General features: G+C 42.0%; 1 protein-coding gene across 4 annotated transcripts; it reads left to right on the forward strand.

Moving 5' to 3' along the window:
* Positions 1-329: 329 nt before the first annotated feature.
* Positions 330-20740, forward strand: PASK (PAS domain containing serine/threonine kinase). 4 transcript variants are annotated; one of them, XM_074590151.1, is made up of 18 exons: positions 330-449; positions 922-1135; positions 2215-2450; positions 3429-3599; positions 4947-5087; positions 5643-5777; positions 6458-6751; positions 7116-7278; positions 8747-8921; positions 10126-11432; positions 12106-12287; positions 14174-14341; positions 15079-15204; positions 15822-15956; positions 17446-17645; positions 18538-18671; positions 19657-19803; positions 20012-20740. In XM_074590151.1, the coding sequence occupies exons 2-18, from the start codon at positions 964-966 to the stop codon at positions 20110-20112; spliced, it is 3987 nt and encodes a 1328-aa protein (XP_074446252.1). In that variant the 5' UTR covers positions 330-449; positions 922-963; the 3' UTR covers positions 20113-20740. The 4 variants fall into 4 exon arrangements, with proteins under 4 accessions (XP_074446252.1, XP_074446253.1, XP_074446255.1 ...); XM_074590152.1 differs by having other exon boundaries at positions 20016-20246; XM_074590154.1 differs by lacking the exon at positions 330-449 and having other exon boundaries at positions 646-1135; positions 10546-11432.
* The last annotated feature ends 133 nt before the right edge of the window (positions 20741-20873 follow it).

Consider the following 20873-nt stretch of genomic DNA (forward strand, 5'->3'; position numbering starts at 1 on the left):
GCGCGGGAGGTCGTCGCAGCGCAGCTGGGGACTTGCTTCCTCCCCACCAGCCCCTCAGGCCTGAGACGTTACGAGCTGCTCCCCACCTCGTCATTCCGCCTACAAATTCTTCGGAGGATGGCTGGCAGCCTGCGGAGGGGTCGCCCCCCCCCGGACCGGGGACCTGAGGGCAGGCCGGCCGGGCTGCGCCTCGAAGCAGCGCATCACGTGTGGTGGCGGCGGCGGGAGAAGGAGAGGCGGGAGAAGGAGAGGCTGGAGGGAGCCGCGGAGCCCCTGACGCTGGATGAGTTTTGCCTCTTCCCGCGCCGGCGCCCTATTGGCTTCCTTCCGTGCCGCTCTCCCACTGCCTTCGCTTACTGGGCGGCGGGGATGCCGAGTCCCGCCCCTACTTCCTCGCGCCCGCAGGCTCTGTGGTGGCGGCCCGGAGAAGCGGTGGCGGCGGCGTCCCGGTGGGCTGGGGCTGGGGCTGCCTCACTGCCGGCGTCCTGCGTTGCAGCCCCGGGAGGGTGGGCGGTGCGGGCAGCACCCGGGGTGGGGGGGAGGGAGGCTGTGCAGCGCTTGCTGACTGAAAACCAGGGAATTGCTTCCCAAGTTACCAAAGCTTTTGCTTTTACAACGAGCAGGAATGGGGAGAGGGTGGTGGCTGGGCCTTTGGTAGCTCTTACAGAAATAGGGTGGAGGCGTCCTGTCGATCACAGGTATCCTATGGTGCCAGGGCAGGGCAATAGTCAATAGAGTCACCCCTGCATTAACAACACAGAGCAAACGTTGATCGGGACGCGTCAGAATGAGCCACAGTCTTGGCGTAACTTACAGGGCTGTGCTTTGTGCTTTGGCTTAGAAGGCATCGTTACCTGCCAGCATCCCGAGCGTTACTGCCTGACCGTAAGGCTGACTGAATTTCTTATGTTTCTGTTACAGATGGTGGCTCACTAGGTGCGGTGTGGCAACCAGAGCATCATCATGGCAGCCAAAACTTATAGCCCCTCTGAAGGGGGCCTTCTGCCTTCATCAGTAGGCTTAGTCCTTGCTCACTTGAATGGCTCTGATAAGCTAAGTAGATCCTACCCCTGGGTCAGCAGGAGCAGGAAAAGTCAGCTCTCTGAACTCTGCCGGCTTAGAGCATCTCTGTCAGGTGAGAAAAGTGTTTTGAGATTGAGTTCACGTGTCATTAGTGAATGTGTTTCAGACCATTCAGATCCTCATCCTCCGCTCCCCTAAGCCTAGAGGCGGTAGCAATAAGCCAGAAAGCACTTATTCAATAAGCATCTGGGCCATAAATTCCCGCAGGCTGGGAGCATTTACAGGGGATGCATTGGTGGGTAGGTGCTCTGCACTTGTACTTGTCCCTGGGCAACCTTCATTGGCTGCTGTTGGACCACCCTGCCACCTTGTATTATTATCTAAAATGCGAAAAATTTCCAGTAGGGGTGAAAGATGTTGTTGTACCGGATTCTGTTAGGAGGGGAACTTTGCAGTTCACTATGTGTCCAGATACAGGTCTCTCTGTTTTATCATGGTGAGCCTGTTCATAACTGTATGTGCCGCATAAATGCGGAGATCTCCTTGTGATGAGTTGTTCATAATGGTCCTTCCAGTACTGCTAAACTGGAAAGCTGCTTGTTGTTTTGGGAGTGGAGCAATGGCATTTGGCTGCAGATGCCACTTCCCAGGGAAACATTTTTTACAGGCAGAACTTTTGAAAATTTTAGTACAATCATTTGGCATTGTGTAACATAAAGCATTGGTGTGGGCAGAGGTATTTCAGTGTCATGTCTTCTGAACAGTTAATTCAGTGGCTTCTGACTAATGCAGTATTTAATAAGGATTTGAACACCTACTGTAATTGTATTTAATAACAGTTTCAATTTTAACTTGAGAGATTTCAAAACCTTTTAAACTGTTAACTTAAGTGAAAAATAGAAGTTGGCTAGTCTGGTTGAATCTTATTGACATTGGCAATTTTTTTCTAGCCTGCAGACTGAGTTTAATTGTTCCAGTGGCGGTGATTCAAAAAGATACGTTTATTAGAATTGTTTCTGTTTTCTTTAGCTTTATGTATTTTATTTTCTTGTAATTTCTTGTAATCTAGAAGCGTGTATTTTGGGATTACTTGACAGTTGCTTCAGCTGACAACTAATTTTTTTATCCATTCGTCTAATACTCCTGTAGTAGACTGTTGTAGCTACACAGCTGATCTTTATCTTCTCACAGGGGAGAAATGGAGCTCTTTCTGTTTGTCTTCACTGGCAGCTCGTAACATTTGTACCAGCAAAATTGGTAACTCGTGGGCTCAGTGGAATTCTGCCTCTCTTTCCACTTCCACTGGAAGTTCTTCTTCTTGTTCCTTTTTGCATGCCCTCGCTGTGGAGGAATCCAGTCAGCACCTCCCAACTGCTGCACGCAACCCAAACAAAGCCATCTTCACTGTGGATGCCACCACAACAGAGGTATTTGCAGTATTAACTGCTAAACTTAGCAGGCCATAACTGGCATAGGTTGTATGACATCAGACAGGCTAAAATGCCAGTTATTCTTACGTGTATCTGCAGGCAGTCAGAGCGTCATGAAGGCACTTTGTAGTCTGCTCAAGCTCAGTAGTCTTCTAAAGACTGACAACGTGTTTATTTCCATTGCAGGTTGTAGTTAGCAAAATACACAGGACAGTAGCAGAATCACGGATGCCTTGAGTCTTTTTTCAAACAGAAAAAGTGAATAAAGAAGAATGCAGCTGTGATGTGGTATGAGGGAAGAAACGAAAAGCAGAATGTGCTTCAAGCCTTCTGTCTGTTAAGTGCCAACCCTGGGATGGGTTTGTGGTGGCACGAGATCACTTTATCTGCTGCAGTCAACATGCCTTTTGCATTGTGAGGGAGAGAATGGCTCTGTTTCTGTCCTGAGAGTAAACATTAATATAAAATTGAGTACTGAAAACTTTAAAGAGTTGTGCCATTTTTAGCTTGAACTGACAGTTCAGGCTTACCCATCTTGAAGGCATTTAATCCTGACTTGGTCTGTAACACAGGCTTAAGTATGTCAGTGACTGGTATGATTACTGCATGCCTTCAGGTGTGGATAAAATTTTCTGGTCTGTCCAGGCTTTGTCTGCAAATGTAACTTTGTAGTAACTCCATGGATGTGATTATTTAAAGGACACAAGAGGCTGGAGCAGGTACGTGGTTAAAAGAAAGCAGGAAACCTGAAAGGAAAGCAATGTCTCAAACCCTCCTAACCAAGAAGATGCATGGGCAAGGGATGTCCTAGAATAAGAAGCTTTAGTGAACTGTTTTTTAAAAGTTCAGACTTTGAAAGAACCAAGAGGAAGGGATATTACAAGATATTAAAGCAACAACCTGAGGAGGTGATGATCTATTAACAAAACTGACAGGTTTTATTCTTTGTTTTGTTATTTTTTCCTGCTCTTCCAGATCCTAGTGGCTAATGACAAAGCCTGCAAGCTGCTTGGCTGCAGTAGTCAGGAACTCATTGGTCAAAAGCTGTCCCACTTGATATCCAAATCCAGTCAAGAAGTATGGGAAACTGTGGGTGAGGAGTACATAGAAACTGATGAATGTTCATTGCTGGTTTCAGGAACAGTGGTAGGTAAAATTTTCAAGCAAATATTCCCCACCACCTGCAGTGTTTTTATAGTCTTTGGTTTGGGTTTTTGGTTGGATTTTTTTTGTCAGTTTCAGTCTAATTTCCTGATATATTTAACTTTGCGGGCATTTGGCAATTATGTCATTTGTAGGACTGTATTGTTTAAAAGTTTGCAGATGTGGGAATTCAAAGGGCAAAAGATGGTTTGGGAGGCATCCGTGAGAGCCTCACAGCTGCCAACACGTATAGTCATGATGACTTGACCAAATTAGAACTTAAAGGATACTAGATGAAAAATAATCAATATAGATTGCTTAACGTGGAAAAACCTATTATGGAAAAGTTCCCAATTGTCTGGTCTTTTAAAGTATTTTTTAAAATGATCTTAAATTGCATTGTGCATATTATAAAGTTACAAGTCAGTCAAAAATTTGTGCCAAATATGTGCCAAAGCACCCTAGTTGGTGCAAAAGAGTGGAATTGATATTTTGCCTATAGTGGTAGCGTTTATAAGAGAACTGCATGAGAGATGTATAAAAATTGTTTTCTTTTGCTGCTGTCGTGAGCTGTCACTAGAAAATAGTTGGAAAATGAGCTCCTATTGTTCCTGGTATGTTATTTTTGTACTGAAATTGTCAGCATCTCAGAGCTTGATCTTCCTGAATCCTCAATTGCATATGGGGAGTGAAAAAGAAATTAAAATCTGAAGTTTAGTTCTGTGGAATCCAGGATTAAAATTAAATGGCTGATAAAAGCACTAATTCTAAGCTACAGCCATTCCAAGTACGTTATAAGAGTCACTGTGTAACTCGTAAACCCATTCTGTCAAGATCATGTAAAAATTATAAAAGGCTTGATATGAACACTGCAGTTTATGAGATAAACATTTTCTGATTTGAGAAGAATCTCGTCCCATAAGAAATTAAACTGCTATTTTTGCAGCCTGAAGTGAGAACTGTGTTACTACTACGGAGTATTCATTAGCAGCATGGAAAATCTCTTAAATAAGGCATCTCTGAAAGGCACTTCTCATTGAATGCAAGGTGTTAGACTGGCACATTTATTATGCTGAAGGAAATGCCTTTAGCCTTCACGGGGTGGTGGAAGAAGATACAAAATACAAAAGCAACCATGACTTTTTGTGTATGATCAGTGAATCACCTTTTCACCTCTGTATTAAAACTGTGTTTCTTCCAATAAAAAAAACAGTAACTAGTCAAGAAACAAAGTTTTTCTAACAATGACGGGGAGATACCTTGGCTCAATATCTTATTCTTGTTTGAAATTTTTGCTAAGTAACCACGGTCTTAGTAAATTATGACTGCATCTCTGAATCCTATGGAAAGGTGGATGTTATAGGCCGTCTCAAAGAGAAGATCCCTGTCTCGATCTGGCTGAGGCGAATAAGAAGCAAGGACAACCAGTGTTGTGTGGTTGTGCTGGAACCAGTGGAAAGACTTTCAGCTTCTGTTTCCTTCAGGGATGACGTGAGTGTTTTCCTAATGATCAAATGAGACCGCGGTTTGTGTGAGAGTTTTTGTGCAAATTAAACCTGTCTAAAAGCCAGTAGGCACGTTACTATTTGTGAACGTGAAGTTCGTACATAGCATTGTGTGAAACTGGGATTGCATATGCAGCACCTGTGTGTATTTCTCCCATACAGCCCACCTTGACATATTTGACAAGTCCCATTAAAATACACTGTCCCCTGGGGACTTCTTAGACTTGAAGAGTGATGGTTTGGCAGGAGGTTGTACATTCATTTCAGGGATGCCCTTGAGAAGCGATCAGCTTGCTGAGGAAAACTTCTGTGAGGAGCATTGGACTCCCCTGCTTCTCCCCTACAGCAAAGGGCAGGCTACGATAATGTCAGAGAAGTATTGCATTATGCTGTGTCTGAGGTAGTTGTATCCACAAAGAGACTGCAGAATGAAAATTCCTGCTATTTGCTTAGATATTTGCAGAAACCGTTGTTAAAGGATTTGAGTGGACTGTGGCTAAAATGCTAAAATTAAAATAGTCCTGTAAATTTTCTTCCCAAGGGAGAGATTACATCATGTGACCTCCTTTTTGCACATCTCCATGGCTACCCAACATCGGAAGAAGTAGCTGGGCTCCACATAAAGGACCTGATTCCTTCTGTGCAGATCCCTCCTCTAGGCAAAAAAATCCCAAAGGTATAGTATAAGCATTGAACCGTGTTCTTCCGTACCCATGTCATTTGGAACATAGGTGCACACTGTTTTCCCTCCTTACATAACAGCAGAAAACCTTTTCAGAGAGAAGCATAAGTTCCCTGAAAAAGGGTATGCTGCTTATTTATGGAGCTTGCTGTCTGAATATTTCCTAAATCGGAACGAGACCAAGCCCTGGCCTCTCACTGTGGAGCCTGTCCTGGTGAAAGACACTTTTCTTCAATCCTGGCTTTTTAAGAAACTGTGCTGTCTCTGTCAGCTCCCTAAAATTCCTTGGAATTCTTTAGCCGGTTTCAGTCATATCTATTTAAGGTGTCTAAAGAATACGCAGATCTTGCAAATGGGCAACTAGATAGTTAAAAGAGGGCTTATTAGTGCCTCATTTGCTGAAAAGCTGCAGCATGGACTTTCCTGGTCTTCATCATCAGGATATTCATACAGGAGTTCAATACTGGATTCCAAATCCTTAGAAAACCGGATTTTGTTCATTTTGATATTCACAGGATTAGTTCATTTTTCTTTTCCTGCTCCTTTTTCCTGAGAATGTTCCTGTATAATTTGATATGAATACTGAAATAAAACCAAAACATTTGGTTAGTTAGTGGTTTTCTGTTTGTTGGTGGTTTTTGTTTTGTTTTGTTTTGTTTTTTCTTTTAATTTAGAATCTCAGGATCCAGCGAGCTGTAGGCCAATCTAGAGAGGGTAACATGTTTCCTCTCAGTTTAAAGCTGCAAGTAAGCCTTCTGGAGGAGGACCAAGCGGCAGTGCAGAAAGATGGCGTTCCGCAGACAGAAAAACAAGGCTCTTTCACAGGCTATCATTACTCTGCTACAGTCGTGGTTTTCTCCACCATCAGTGGTCTTATTACTGTGCAGTCAGATGGAACCATCTGTGGCATCAAGGATAGTTTTGCTTTAATGCTTTTTGGCTATGAGAAGAAAGAACTGTTGGGAAAGGTAAGACAGGAGTATTAATCCCTTCCAAAGGACTGCTGTGTCTGGCAGCATGTCCATTGGAATTGTATAGTTGTCTTTTACACGGTCTTTTAGACTCATTTCTGTCTGTCACAAAAGCTCTGTGTTCCGTGTGTTCAGCAAGTGAGTTGTAGGATGATGCGCAAATTCCCTTGCTGTAATCGCTGTGTCTTGCAGTGCTGAGGAGGAGCTAGTATGGATTTCAAGTATATGTTCTCCATCAGTCATGTGGATCACTTTTGCCTGGCTATTGATCAGAATCAGGTCCACAAACATGGATTGTTAGGATTTGCCCCCAGCCTGTGAGAGTCAGCTTAGCTTTATGAGGCTTCGTTTTGTGTTTTAGAACATTACGTTCCTGATCCCTGGTTTCTATAACAACGTGGAGAGAAGCAGTGACTGTTCTTTGCCATTACCTCCTCTTGACAACTCCACAGGGACAGAGAGTGAGTGCATCTTTGAAGATGTTGCTGCCTGCCATGCAGCTGGCTCTGGCTCCTGTAACAAAGGTAAAATTAATAGAAATGAGAGATTTGCCTGTGAACGTGGGAATGTGCTTTGTAAAAGCAATGTACATCCATGCAGTTTTTAAGGTGGATTTCCACTACAACCTAAGGTGAGCAGAATTGTTCACCTAAGGTTGTGCTTCCCTCTTTGTTGCTAAGAAGATGAAACTGAATATTCAAGTTGGAAATTACACTGTTAATAGAGAATGCTTTGTACTTAACGAGCACTTCCCTTTCCCTTCCTCCCCTGTTAGAATCTATGAGTATTTTAAGAGATGTAAAATAGAGCTTTTATGACAGTACTGCAGCAGAGCTGTAGATACTTACGACAATATTTTAAGGGAAAATTCTAATATTCCTCTGAATTGGCTCATGTTGCTGGCTAATATTCAATGATACATTGCTGTGGTGTTTCAGTTAGGAGGCATCACATATTCCTCTGATGCAGTTCACGGCATTTACAGATTATTTATCAAAAGTGTATTTCTCTGAACACAAGAGGAATAAACAGAAGTAAGGAAGCGCTATGTCTCCGAACCTGTCTTTCCAGCTAGCTCTGCTCAAAACAGAGAACACAAGCAAGTGCACACTTTCATCCACGTCACACGATTATGGTTTTGTCTGCTTAGTTTTGGGAGGTTTTTTTCTTCCTATTTTCTTTCTCTCTTTTCTTTGCTTAGAAATGCATATGTGCATTGAAACCAATGCACACGACTGGAACAAAGAAGAGTTAGTAGACAGTGCAATTTCTTAGGTAATTCTGTGATGAAATTATGCCTCTAATCTAGGAGTAATTCAGTTGTTCATTGAGGAAGCATTGTTGGCACTCAGTCTTTACTAAATGGAAGGATTGTTCTAGATTCAAATTGAGATTTGTTCACTCGTTAGGAACACTTGGTTTACTTCATCTTATAAACTCGGTTTTTTTGATCTGTTGTCATTGTGGAAGGAAAGAAGATCGTGTCTTATTCTTTCTCTTAAGCGTGTTTAGACTCTTTACCTTTTGTCTTGCAATTGCAGTGAGTTATATAAATGCAGTCTAAACCTTTTCATTTTAAATGTTTGGAATGGGGAGTATATGTGTGTTTTGGGCTTTTTTTTTTTTTGCTGCTGCTATTTGTATGATCACTTTCTTTCCAGACTTTGTATGGTCATTGGCCCTTTTTTAGGCCTCTGAACTTTAGTCCAAGGAGCTAACCCAGGAGGCTAGTACTTGTCCAAGAGCTTTGATAGGAAGGCAAATTTTAGCAGCCCTGAAACATTTAGATTTCTGCATGTGATGACTTCTCAAGCCAAAGTAGAGTGGAGCGCTCATATTTGTATCACTTTGCCTTAATCGAGTGTTTTATACTCAATTCCTTCGGGATGAGACAAACCAAGGCGGTTCCAAAATTGGTTTTAATCATTGTAGTCTCTGAAGCCTAAACATAAAAGGCTAAGTTGGTATGATTTTGTTTCTTGTTTGGTACAGATAGCAACTTCTTGGCTGTATCTTTAGCAAGCTTTCTGTCAAGAGATGAAAAGCAGAAATTGGAAAGAAGACACAAAGATGACGAATTAATACATGATGAGACTAAACAAAAGAATGGGACTGGTTTATTTTCTACTCCCTCACCTCCTGAAGTGACATCCACACCCTCTAATAGGTAAGCATTTCACGGATTGCATATTCGAGAAGTGAAGAGCCACGGTGGCAATCGCCAGCAAAAAAGCTTTCTTCACTTATGTCATGTCTGTGGGAAGGTGTAACAAGAGCCTTCTGCACTTTGCCATCCTTAGAATCTGAGCGCTATTTGCAAGACAGGTCGAGTTTTGCCTAGCTTAGATTTTTGTTTAGATCGGTACGACCTACAATTGTAAAGTTACAGGAGTTCCATCTCTAAAGAGGACCAAATGCTTCACCCAGGCTAGGGAAGGTAATTAGGCTCTATCTTTGCTAGATCAGAAACAGTGGATGTTTATTTCCTTCCGTGGTATCCACCAGCTGGTGTTGCACTGAAGCTAGGTTACCTGGAATGAATTCTAAATGTTATTCCTTCAGGTGCTCGGTGTAACTGTCAGGTCATCCATTAAAACAGGCTACTGTGTTACTAGGGTCCAGACATTTTTATTGTAGCTTTCTAGGTCTTTTTCCTGTTACAAGGATAGAAATTCTGCACAAGTACCTATATAATGCATGTGGTTTATCTTAAATCAAATTTTAAGCCTTCCACATTAACAATTCTAACCCTTGGCAAATATTTACTGCCCGTTTTAATATATAGGCTATTACAGCACAGTTCTTGCTGCTTTTTGAAGAGACTGATAGTCTCATTGTTTCCTTGTGCTTTCCTGGGTTTATGTCTCTCATATCGTACTTAGATTTTAAGTGCTCTGCTGCTTGGATTGTTGTTCTTACTCTGCGTTTTTACTAATAGAAATGTTTGTAAAATACCTTGTGCTATGAGATTCGGTGAACCATGGTTAAACTGATGGATGGGGACATCCATCTTCTGTTGGACAGACAAGGGATCTTCTGTTCTTAGGACTGGAAGTATCCTGCCGTGTGTATTGGCTTTTTGTTGTGGTAAGCGATGTATGATATATACTTAGAAATTAAGCTAGAGACGAAAGTAATCCATAAGAAAAGAGTGTACCTGCTCTTCTTTGGTCAAGATGGAATTTGTTAGGATTTTGTGTACCTGTGACAACGGCTTTCTGCCTTTTTCTTTTAAACTTAAAAATAAAACGATCGTTGCAGGTTTTAAACAGTGACCACAGTAACAGAAGAGTGGGTAGTATACAGTATGGTGGTTTTCTTATTTTTTTTTTTATCATCATTATATCACTAATAACTTTGAATCCTTGCAGTGAAGACAGCATTGCTACCGATGGGCTGTCAGCCCATCGTAGAGAGCCTTACCCTGAAACCTGGCTTGACAGAATCAGAGCAGTGGAACAATGTAGAACAGTGGAAACTGTGGGATCAAATAATTCTCAAAAGATGCTCTTTGCAAGGCTGTCTGATTCAGAACAGTTGGATTTAGGTCAGAACATGAAGATGCCTGTAAGAAGCAGTGATAGTGCAGTATCAAGTGCATCTGGGACTCGAAATGCCAGTGAGACTGGTATCTTGCCTAATCGATTGCAAGTTCATCATCAAGACATCAAGGAAGTAAATTTCCAGCAGATCTGTAGCTTACTGTATGAAATGCTGAAGCGTCAGCGCTCTGCTGATGCCTGGGGACAAGCTTCTTCAGTAAATGTTGCCTTGTCACCTGTTTGTTCTAGGCTAGAAGACAGTCTAGATACCGCATCCTATGGCCCAATTAAGCTGCCTTCTGATGTTATTGGTAACTCACCTGGAACACCAACAATAGATGAGCCCTGGTCTGGGACAACACCGGAATGCAGACAAGACTTTCAAAGCCACATGGTTACAGCACAGTTGTCAAAACCAAACTTCATGTGTGATGCAAAACATTCCAGCCTTGGCCACGCTGTCATTGAAAACTGCCTGCTAAATGATGCTTCATCCCTCTTTGCAAATGGAAGAAATACTGTCTGTGATGTTTGCTCAGGCAATAAAACGGGTTGCAGTGCTTCTGCACCTGGAGTTGCCACAAACTCTGAAGAGGTTAAAGAATCAGACACTGAGCTGAACTGTATTTGCTCTGGTCTTGAGGTACTGGGTCTGAATATTGGTGTCAAGGGGAGCTCAGACAATTATTTAGGTATTACTGCAGCTCTTGTAGGAGCATCCTCCTCTAATGCAGTGGACGCGGCTGTAGGCAATATGCTTACTCAGAAAAACAGAGCCTTTTCAACTGGGCAAGAAAAGCAGCTGTTGAATGGTGATGCCATAGAACATGGTTCTTCTGGGTGGCTGGCCTCGCACAGGTGTTTAGAAAACTCTGAAGGATCATCCAAAGCATTTCTTGATAAGCCTGAAACTCTTGCAGAGACTGTGGGGGACGACGTCAACAGAAACCCACTGAAAAGCAAAGATAGTCCTGAAGAAGACTGCCAGTTACATGGGCAGCAAAATATGGAGATAAAATTAACATCGACCCCAGTGAAACAAGAAGGAAGGCTGAATCCAGCAGTTCCTTTGACCTTGGAGATTCTGGAAGGCAGCTACACTGGAAATTGCTGTCACAAAGATGGTTCACAATTAAGTAAGTTAAACCTATTTCTCCTCTTCCCAAAACTCTTATCAGGATGCTCTTTTTCGCCCACATTTTTCCAGACAGCAGACAATTCTGGATAGAAGCTCGCAGTGGAGAGGAAGGAGGAAGCTCTTGCATCTAAAAGAAAAAATGGCATTTAAGTCTACTCAGAGCGTATCGGAAAAGCAAGTTGTATAAAATACAAAGTTACTAAGAAATTAATCCAGACTGAATAGTCAGAAATGTTCTTAAAACACAATTAAAAGATCTGGACCTGATAACTTCTGAAGAGAAAATATAAGCTCCAGTGTATAACTTGTATTTAAATTGTGTAATGGAATGTGTTTTGTTCACTCCTTCAGCTGGATTCTGTGGCGTGTTGCATAAAATCCCCTTTTTTATGTAATTTAGGATAACAATGTGAAATTAATAATTACAATTGGACATTGACAAAAGTTTCTGCTGGGGAGTGGGAAGTATGGAGGTAGCTGCCAACAACCTCTAGAATAGCTGTGCTTTTGTCAGCCCCTCTGATGTTTCCCTACTTAGTAGGTGTTCCCCAAATGAATAATGGAGGAATTCACTTTGTTAAGAGCTCAGAATTTTGTCCTAAAATGTCTGTGGTCTTGTCCAACACTGAAGTTGCATTCTACCATTTGAACTTCCTCACCTGTTTCTACAGGTATACTCTTTGAAGTGAAACGTGTAGAACTGCAGGACCCTGCCGTACTTTTCTGTGTCTGGGTGGTGAAAGACCTTCTACAGAGCCAGAAGGAAGCCGCAGCAAAGACTCGGCTGTTGCTCTCTAGTCTAGCAAGCTCTGCCCAGTCTATTGCAGATCTTTCTACATATAGTCTTGGAGAAGTAAGAAATTCTACCATTGTATAATATTGAGCCTTTCTCTCCTCGCTTGACTGTTAAGCTGAAGCTAAAGTCGAAAAGCTTTTCTAATGAAAACAAGGTCATGAGAGGGTGGGCAGATATTGCTGTTTCTTTGTTTCTCTATTTTCATGTCAAAAGAAATGTTTACCTGCTGTAAAAAGGACAAACTGCTATTTTGTAACATTTCTGGTAGTGTGTGTTTGGCTTAGTTCCAGCCTGAAAAATGAAAGCACCTAATTTATAATTTGTTCTTAGACTGGCTTAGATACATCTACAATAGAGGTTTGCACCAGTGTGGTGAGATTAATTTTTAAATCAATGTAATCACACTGGCACCAATGACAACGCTATTAAAAAAGGGAATACGAGCCTGAAAACTTTCATTTGTTGACTTGTGTCAGCGAAAGAAAACTGCAGTTCTTAGCTGCCTCCCGAGAGGCTGCGTTCGGGATGGTGTACACAAAGCCACCACTGCGTAGCTGAACAGTAGGCACATGTCAACGCCATAAAACCTGAACACAGAACTGCTCAGGCCTGCTTTTTGGTTTGCAGAGGGATGTAAAACTGACAGTACTTTCACCAAGGCTGTAGAGGAAAATAGTTATCTTTGATCATTGAAATAAGCAATGGTGATCTTCTAGGTCCCTTGAATAAATGTATGCACTCCCTAGATCTTTATGTAGCTGGATTTTATGATGACCTTAACAGAGAAGTACGTACATATTTAGATACCACGTGTGTAACATGTACAGCAGCGACAGTTCCAAACTCCAGGAGGCTCTGAGGAGTTGCTGTTTATTGAGATGATTAGACGTGTAGTTTCCCTCCTCTGACTTCAGTCAGTGTGCTGGGAGATAAAGTAGATATTTGAGTGAAAAGGTTGGCTATTGGCAAAACTTGCTCTTTGGAAATTTTTTTAGGAGACCTTTGAGAGCTGAGTAATAAGGTGGTTCTTGTTTTCCTTTTAGAAAATCCTCTTCAATGTACGGGCACATGTATGTTGAAATATAATCAGTTCTGACCATTTCATGTGTAACTCCAAATTTCACTATTCAAAACAAATGCGCCCGTGAGATTTCTTGTGTTTCCTCTCATATGGAATACTGTGGATGTCATAAAGGTGTTCTGTTATCATGCGTTTTAGATGCCGTCTTTGGTGGAGAAACTGAATAATCGCTGAGACAAACAACCCCAAGCCCTATCCTCAGAGCAAGAAAAACTTCTGTTGTGTTTAATTTCTTGTGCAGTGTTGCAGGCCTTGGTAGGAAGGCATGCAGTGTTTCTTTACTAGGGATTTTACTTGGGTGTTAAAATTTAGGAGGGTATGCCTTGAACTTGTTTTGCTTTTTGTGTCTGCTAAGAAACCAATCTACAGAACTAAAATGCTATTTTACCAGAAAGTTTGGTAATTTAGTATCTTTTATATAGTAATGCTTTTTAAGTTACTGAGGCAAATAGAAATCGCCAAATTTATAGACAGTTCTGTCCATCTAGAATACACTTGCCTAGTAAAAATTACAACATTGAAAGTAACCCACTTTTTATTCATCAAATAAAATTATAATTTGATGATGGACTACAATGAATTAGTTTTCCTACTTGCACAGGGAATTTTGTGCAAGGTTTTCTTTACCTTTCCCTGAATTTAGGAGTATTTGTAGCTGCTGAGAGCGGACTGTTGACTTAACTTGTCTCTTATGGTGATGGTTATGTTAACATACAGTTCTTGCTATCAAAACCAAAGACCACTCCTTTTAGCTATTCTTGCAGATGTGTACTATCTTTTCAGTATTTGCTTAATTTTATAAACATGATTCTGTGGTTTGCTCATTTTTTTCTTGCTTTTTTTTTTTTTTATCTGTACCTAGGCCAGCAGATCAACTTCACTTTTTGAGAGTTCCCGAAGAGCTGAAGAGCTTGAAGGATTAAGGGCATGTGAGGGGGAATATGCAAAAAATTACAACACTCTCAGTCTTATTGGCAAAGGATCTTTTGGCTTTGTCTGGACTGCCATGGGCAAGAAAAATCACCATCAGGTTAAATATTTCTTTTAGATCTCATTGCAATAATTATTTAGGATGAGAACTGAAAGGTTAGGGTGTTCATATTCTGTCAACGCTGCTATTTGGTAGCTTGGGGTTTTCCTTTTTTTAAACAGAAATCTGAAATCACTGATCAGCAAAATGTTCTCATTGATGCCGTGTAGTATATGAATGTTACGTAGGACAAATGGCACAGAACGAGACTGACCATATAGCTAATTTAACCTGTTGAAAGAAACATCAAGCTTAACCGAATTACAGGTTTTAGTCTTCCTTTACTAAAGACAATGACAAACGTCAAAGTCTTTATCATGCCACAACTCAAGAATGTGGAGTAGACATGTTGAAGTTATGGGACCCTCCTCTCTTTTTTTTGTGTGTGTGTTGAGAGGTGAGCTTTGGTGTTTCTTTCCATGGATGTTAAGTGCTCGTTTCCCTCCACTACCCCTATGCCAAAAGTCACCACTGCTGTCATTGGGTTGATAAGAGAGCTGGCCTGTCAATGTCTTCGGAATTCGAAGCATCAATAAAAGGAAAATAAAGCTCTTCCATTTCTGTGCATCGTTTGGCTTCTAGGACTAAATTAGTTCAAATATGTTTAAAGCAATGCGCTTTGACTTACTTCTGTCCTTCTAGTAATGTGATTCACTAACATTTTTCCTGGAAATTAACTTACCAAACACTTGAAGCCATACTTTTGCAGGTGATGCTGAATGCAGTTGTCTGTGTAGGTTGTTGTGAAGTTCATCTGGAAGGAGAGGGTGCTTGAGGACTGCTGGGTGGATGATCCTGATCTGGGGAGAGTTACTCAAGAAATTGCAATCCTGTTGAAGCTGCAGCACCCCAGTATCATTAAGGTACAGTGAACTCAAAGTGAGTGCAGTTTGAACCGCATCAGATGGTTCCTTTGAATACTTGGTGTCCCATGTTCCTCTTCAGGACTGAGGAAGTGTCCTGTATTAAATCTACCTTATCAGGAAAGAAAGGAACTTACCTATCCTGCTTTGTTTTGGAGGGTATGTTACAGCAGACTATCACTTGCTTTGACACTTTTACCCCAAACAATTGAGGTAAACGTAGATCTGAAGGTGTGACTTCAACAGAAGAAAAGTCTATATGTTATTTCAAGATGATAGGATGCGTATCTTGTAAGTGTGATGTCACATCTGAACATGTACTAGTTCAGTAAATAATCTGAATACATATCTTGATTCCTCTTCCTTGTTTTGGGGTTGTTGTGTTGTTTGGGTGGGTTTTTTTTTTTCTCAGAAAGAGAATTTGTCTTGGTTTTAATTCTGCTCTGAGATTTAATTATGCTGTCTTTTCAAGAAATGTTTGTGTTCAGTGAAATGAGACTTCAAAGATTTTAATACACGTTGATTAAATCTCCAAGAGGAGAGCAGTGCTTGTCTAAAGTAAAAAAAAAAGACAGTTTGAGGATGAAGCGCATGATTAAAAACTCTGTTATTTATAGGTGCTGGATGTATTTGAAAATGAACGTTTCTTCCAGTTGGTAATGGAGAAGCATGGATCTGGTCTGGATCTCTTTACATTCATTGATAATCAGCCCAACTTGGATGAGCCGTTAGCGAGCTATATATTCAGACAGGTGAGAGCTGGGAATGTACAGTTGCTACATGCAGGTAAGAATTACTTAATATAAGAATCAGAATTTTTCTCAAAAGAGTTACCGTCGAATCGGCAGGCATGCTGAATCAGTCATGCTCAATACCTGCAGAACTCGTCGTCATTATCCTGTAGGACTGATTTCTAGCTAACTGAAACTCCATCTGCAGAAAACTTAGAAACCTGTAACAAAGAAACCTTTAAAGTACCTAACTTCATATGAGGATTTCCTATAGAGCCATCACGTCCTGGCTGTGATCGTAGCAGCCCACACCCCTTGTCACCAGGATGCCCATTCATGTAGCAGTAATATTTCCTCTGTGGGAGGAGGAGAGCGCATGGAAGTTGCCCCAAGCCTCACTAAACACCACACTTCCACTTCGATCAATGCTTGTTTTAGGTTGGCTACAGGGGTAAAGGGCTCTCCTCTTTTTAAGGAATTTAAAATCAAGACATGATCTTGAAATTTAACGTGGCATAATGCAAAATAACTCAAGGTAGTTACTGTGAGTCAGAAGTCTGCTTGAGAGCTGAATTGTCCTTTGTTCATTGAATTAACCACACAAGTATTCCCCAGGTAATTCCCCCTCATGTGTTTTGGAGTAAATTCCTTGCTCGAAGGTATGCAAGAATCACTTTGCACGTGCGAACCCACTGCTGTGTCCACACTCCCCTCACCTGGTTGTGCTGATGGAAGACGGTATCCAAAGCAATGCACCTTCTCTGTGTCTGCTGTGCAGTGTGCATTCATAAATTGCAGTCTGCAGTCCCTTTAGACTTCTGATGGCTAAGCCCTTTTCCTAAACCAGCTTTGAGGTTGTCAGGGCGCTTTGTTACTTCAGACCTGTACAGTATTTCTCTGCAGAGGGAGCTTTGTATTATAAATAGAAACTTCTCCCTCAGCCATCTGCTTTTCTTGCTCAAATGTATTGTGGTAGGGATCACGATTGTCTCCAAGGTGATATAATTCTGATGCTATTCTTAATTATGAATTATGCAGAAAGAATAATGGAATCTAGGAGTCACTACATTATTTATACCAAACTTCACTGAAGTGCTTTGTCATCCTGCAGTATTGGAAGTACACGGTAATATCCTTCTGAAGAGATCAAAGGACCCTTCAGATGAAGCTGGGTTAAAAATAGAGTAACCTGCAGGATTGTAACAGTAAGCTCTGATGCTTCTAACCAAAAAAACGCAAGCACATCGTGACCATAGCATGCCATCTTCCTGCACATTTGTGAGAGGAAAGCAAGCAAAGGCTTTTTTAAGTCTCTCTCCCAAGAGCATTGTAACACCCACTGCAGCTATGCTGACAGGCACGCCTGAATTCATTTACAGTTACCAAAATTAGGATCTATATCTTGTTTATATAGTGACAAAATGTGGCTATCGGAACTCTGAGATGCCACGTGGCCTATCCAGAAGGACACCTCTGTGTAGTAACGCCTAGTTCTTTCCTCCTTTTTCAGCTTGTATCAGCTGTTGGGTATCTCCACTGTAGAAACATTCTTCACAGAGATATCAAGGATGAAAACATTGTCATTGCTGAAGATTTCACAATTAAATTAGTGGACTTTGGTTCAGCTGCCTACCTGGAACCTGGAAAATTGTTTTATACTTTCTGTGGGACAATTGAATACTGCTCACCAGAAGTGCTGTCTGGCAAACCGTATGTCACCCTCTGAAAAGTAATTTTTGTGTCCATCGCACCGAAACAATGCGCGTGTAAGGGCTGGAATAGAGAAGCCAAGCGCTTTGCCGTTGGTGCTCTACTAGAATATCTAACCACAGAAAACTGCAGTGTGATTTAGGGCACTGCAGTGACAGAAATTATTTGTAAAGGCTTGAATACATACCAGGTTGTTCCTGACTAAGTCTGTTGATAGGCTTTCTTATTCCGGTCAGATGTTTTGCAAAGCCTTGCACTGATGTCTGTCCTGCTGCGGAGCCAAGTTCAAGAACATAGCTATTTTCATGGGTCCTTCAGGCAGCTCCTCTTAATGGGGCAGCAGTGGGGGGAAAGCTATGAAAGGAGGAGAGGAAATCCCTGCTGGGAACTAGGTGGAAGCTGAAGCAGCGCTGCCCTGGGAATTCAGCCTGTCATTGTGTGAAGAAACTGTCCCTTTTTCTCAGATGGGATCTAGATAGTTAATATTTGTTTCCAAGTATCTTTTGTTTTGAAAAGAATGGGAGGGGGCAAATGGGATTCCACTGAAGTGTCTATTCTTCCATTTAAATGTTTCCTTGACAGTTTTGGATTATAGTGGAGAAGGAGGAGGCTTAAGTTCTCTTGTCACCAACTTATGCATGTGGAAATCTAGGTGCATATTACACATACTCATCAACTGAAATTGTTTGGCCGTTCTTTGGTTGTTTTTCTTTTGTGGAGAAGGATAATACAGACTTCTCAAAAACACCTGAGAACCTTATTAGAATTCTCACAAACTTCCCGTGTTAAAAATTGGAAATGAGGGCTGTCAGCTGCCTTTTTTCTTTTTATTTTCTTTAGCACACAATTATGTATTTGCAGTCTGAGTTTAGGCAAATTTATCTCTGCGTAGGTACCGGGGCCCTGAGCTGGAGATGTGGTCACTTGGTGTCACGCTTTATACCCTAGTGTTTGGAGAGAATCCCTTCTGTGAGCTGGAGGAGGCCGTGGCAGCTGACCTGAATCCTCCTCGGCCTGTGTCAAAAGGTGAATTTTTCTCATTTGGTTTTCTAAAGGAGCAGATCTCTTGGAAAAGTATGAGCGACATTTATTCCCCAGAAATAAAGGGTAAGACTGGCAAAATGCTTCCAAGTGCGCTCTGCAATGATTTTAAAAGCTGCTCACTGAAGCAGAGCTATCTGAGGTATTCGTTTCAGGTATGTTCTGCCGTTCTTTGTGCCTACGATGAATACAGCTATCTGCCCTATGTTTTATTAGTTTCAAATTCCAGGCCTCCCATTTATTATGATGACTCAACCTATCAGCTTGTCAAGCTTCAGTGAGGTTTATACCTGAGAAAGCCAGAACAAATAATGGGAAGGTTCGCTCCAGTAGGTAACTTTAACATCAATAACGACACTCATGTAGCACTAATGCAAGTTTTATCTCACTTAAGCTATTGCCAATCAATGCCATGTCACTTTTTGGATGGATGATAATCTGTGAATTTAGAATTTCTGAATGAATTGTAGGAAAAGTACATTAGCCTTGTTTTCTGTTGGAGGTGTAGAAAACTAATTGCGTGTCAGGCTAAAGAAATCTTCATCAACAAATTCTCTGGGGTCTATTGTTAAAAGGCTTCAGGGTGCTGCAATTGGCTGGTAAATTCTGGAAGCTTTCCCTGAACCCTGAGTGTACCTTTAACCATATATCAAACACGGGGTGACTGCAGGACAAGACTGGGCTTGGAAACAGTGAGTCAGGGTTGCCTCTGTGGCATTTGCTTCTACTTCTGTCCTCCTCGTGTCATAACGCAGCTCTCTGTTCTCTGTTTTCACAACCCGGCAATCTCAGGTCATTCCCAGAGCTGAGCACATGTGACTAAGGCTGTGGTATAACAGTACTGCACAAGGGATTAACAGGGAGGATTTGTAATTAAAATCTGCATTCTTTGCATATAAACCATACCTTGCATTCCCAGCATGCCTAAAATACAGCCTGAGCCGTTCCTCTTACTGCTGTCTCTCCCCAGGTCTCATGGATCTCATTGCTGGGCTTTTGCACCCTGTTCCGGAGCAGCGCACCACTCTAGCAATGTTAGTAGAGGATCGTTGGCTGAAGCAGCCTGTGAACCTGGGTGATTATACCTGGGAAGAGGTATACATCTCTGCCGAGACAGGTGAGACGTTGTTCTGAAGGCTTTCTCCTCCACCTGGGGCCTGCCAAGCACACAGTAATGATTTACATGAGAAGACTGAGCTGTAGTTAGCAAGGGAACTTCTCACCAGAAGGTCACCTGCTGCTATCCAAAGGCGCTCAGTCTGAAGATATGCCCGTGGACCAGCGCGACCTATGCTTCACCGCTCACTGTTTATCTTTCTCCCTAGAAAGCAGCAGATTCAGAAACAGTTCTGGCGCATGTGCACAAGGAGGCAGGCTCCCAGCTCCTTGCATGGAGAGTGAGCTATGCTTGAACGCTCCTGACTGAGTGCGCGGATCCCTGCCGGGAAGAAGCAGTGGCTGTGGAGTGCCCGGCCTGGGGTCTGGGACATCACTGCCCTCCCTCTCCCCAACACAGCCCCTCCCCGTGGAACCGTACCTCCCTTACCGCAGGACGTGTACCGTCACTCAAGAACCAACATGAACTAACTGTAAGCGCCTCTCTCTTGTAGAAAGGTCCAGTGGTTGGCAGGGCAGCCTTGAGCTGCTCTGCCTGGGCACGGTTCCTCTAGAGAAGCTTCTCACTAATAAGCAGTTGTAATTATTCTTATACAGAATGTGTTTTAAAGCTGTGAGACAAAAATTTTGATGTCTTGTTTAAATTGCCCATAACTCGGAATATATTTTTATTGGATGCTTTGACTTTTTATACATAGTTTCTCTCTTTCTGAAAAGTGAATGAACAAACACCTTTGTCTCCGTTGACTGCCCTGAGAGTTGTTTGTGTGTGCAGAGGTCTCAAAAACTGTGCAGAATTGCATTGTGTAGGGGTTCCCCCCCCTTTGTTTTTTGTCAGAATCTTCTCTATCCAGGAAAATAGTCCTTGATTTTGGTGAGACAGAAATACTGGAAAGAAAAATGAGATTCAATAAAGAGAATTTTAACCAATTCACCATATTGGGGCGTAGGTAATAAGGTGATGTCAGTGTGCCGCTCTTGGAACATGTGATAGGAAACAGGGCAGTCCTCAGGCCTGCTGCTGTCAAACGGAATCTCTGGACAACCCAGTCCGTTAAAGCCCCCTAAAAC

Source organism: Larus michahellis, chromosome 6 (genome assembly GCF_964199755.1).
Source record: "Larus michahellis chromosome 6, bLarMic1.1, whole genome shotgun sequence".
Lineage (NCBI taxonomy): Eukaryota > Metazoa > Chordata > Aves > Charadriiformes > Laridae > Larus > Larus michahellis.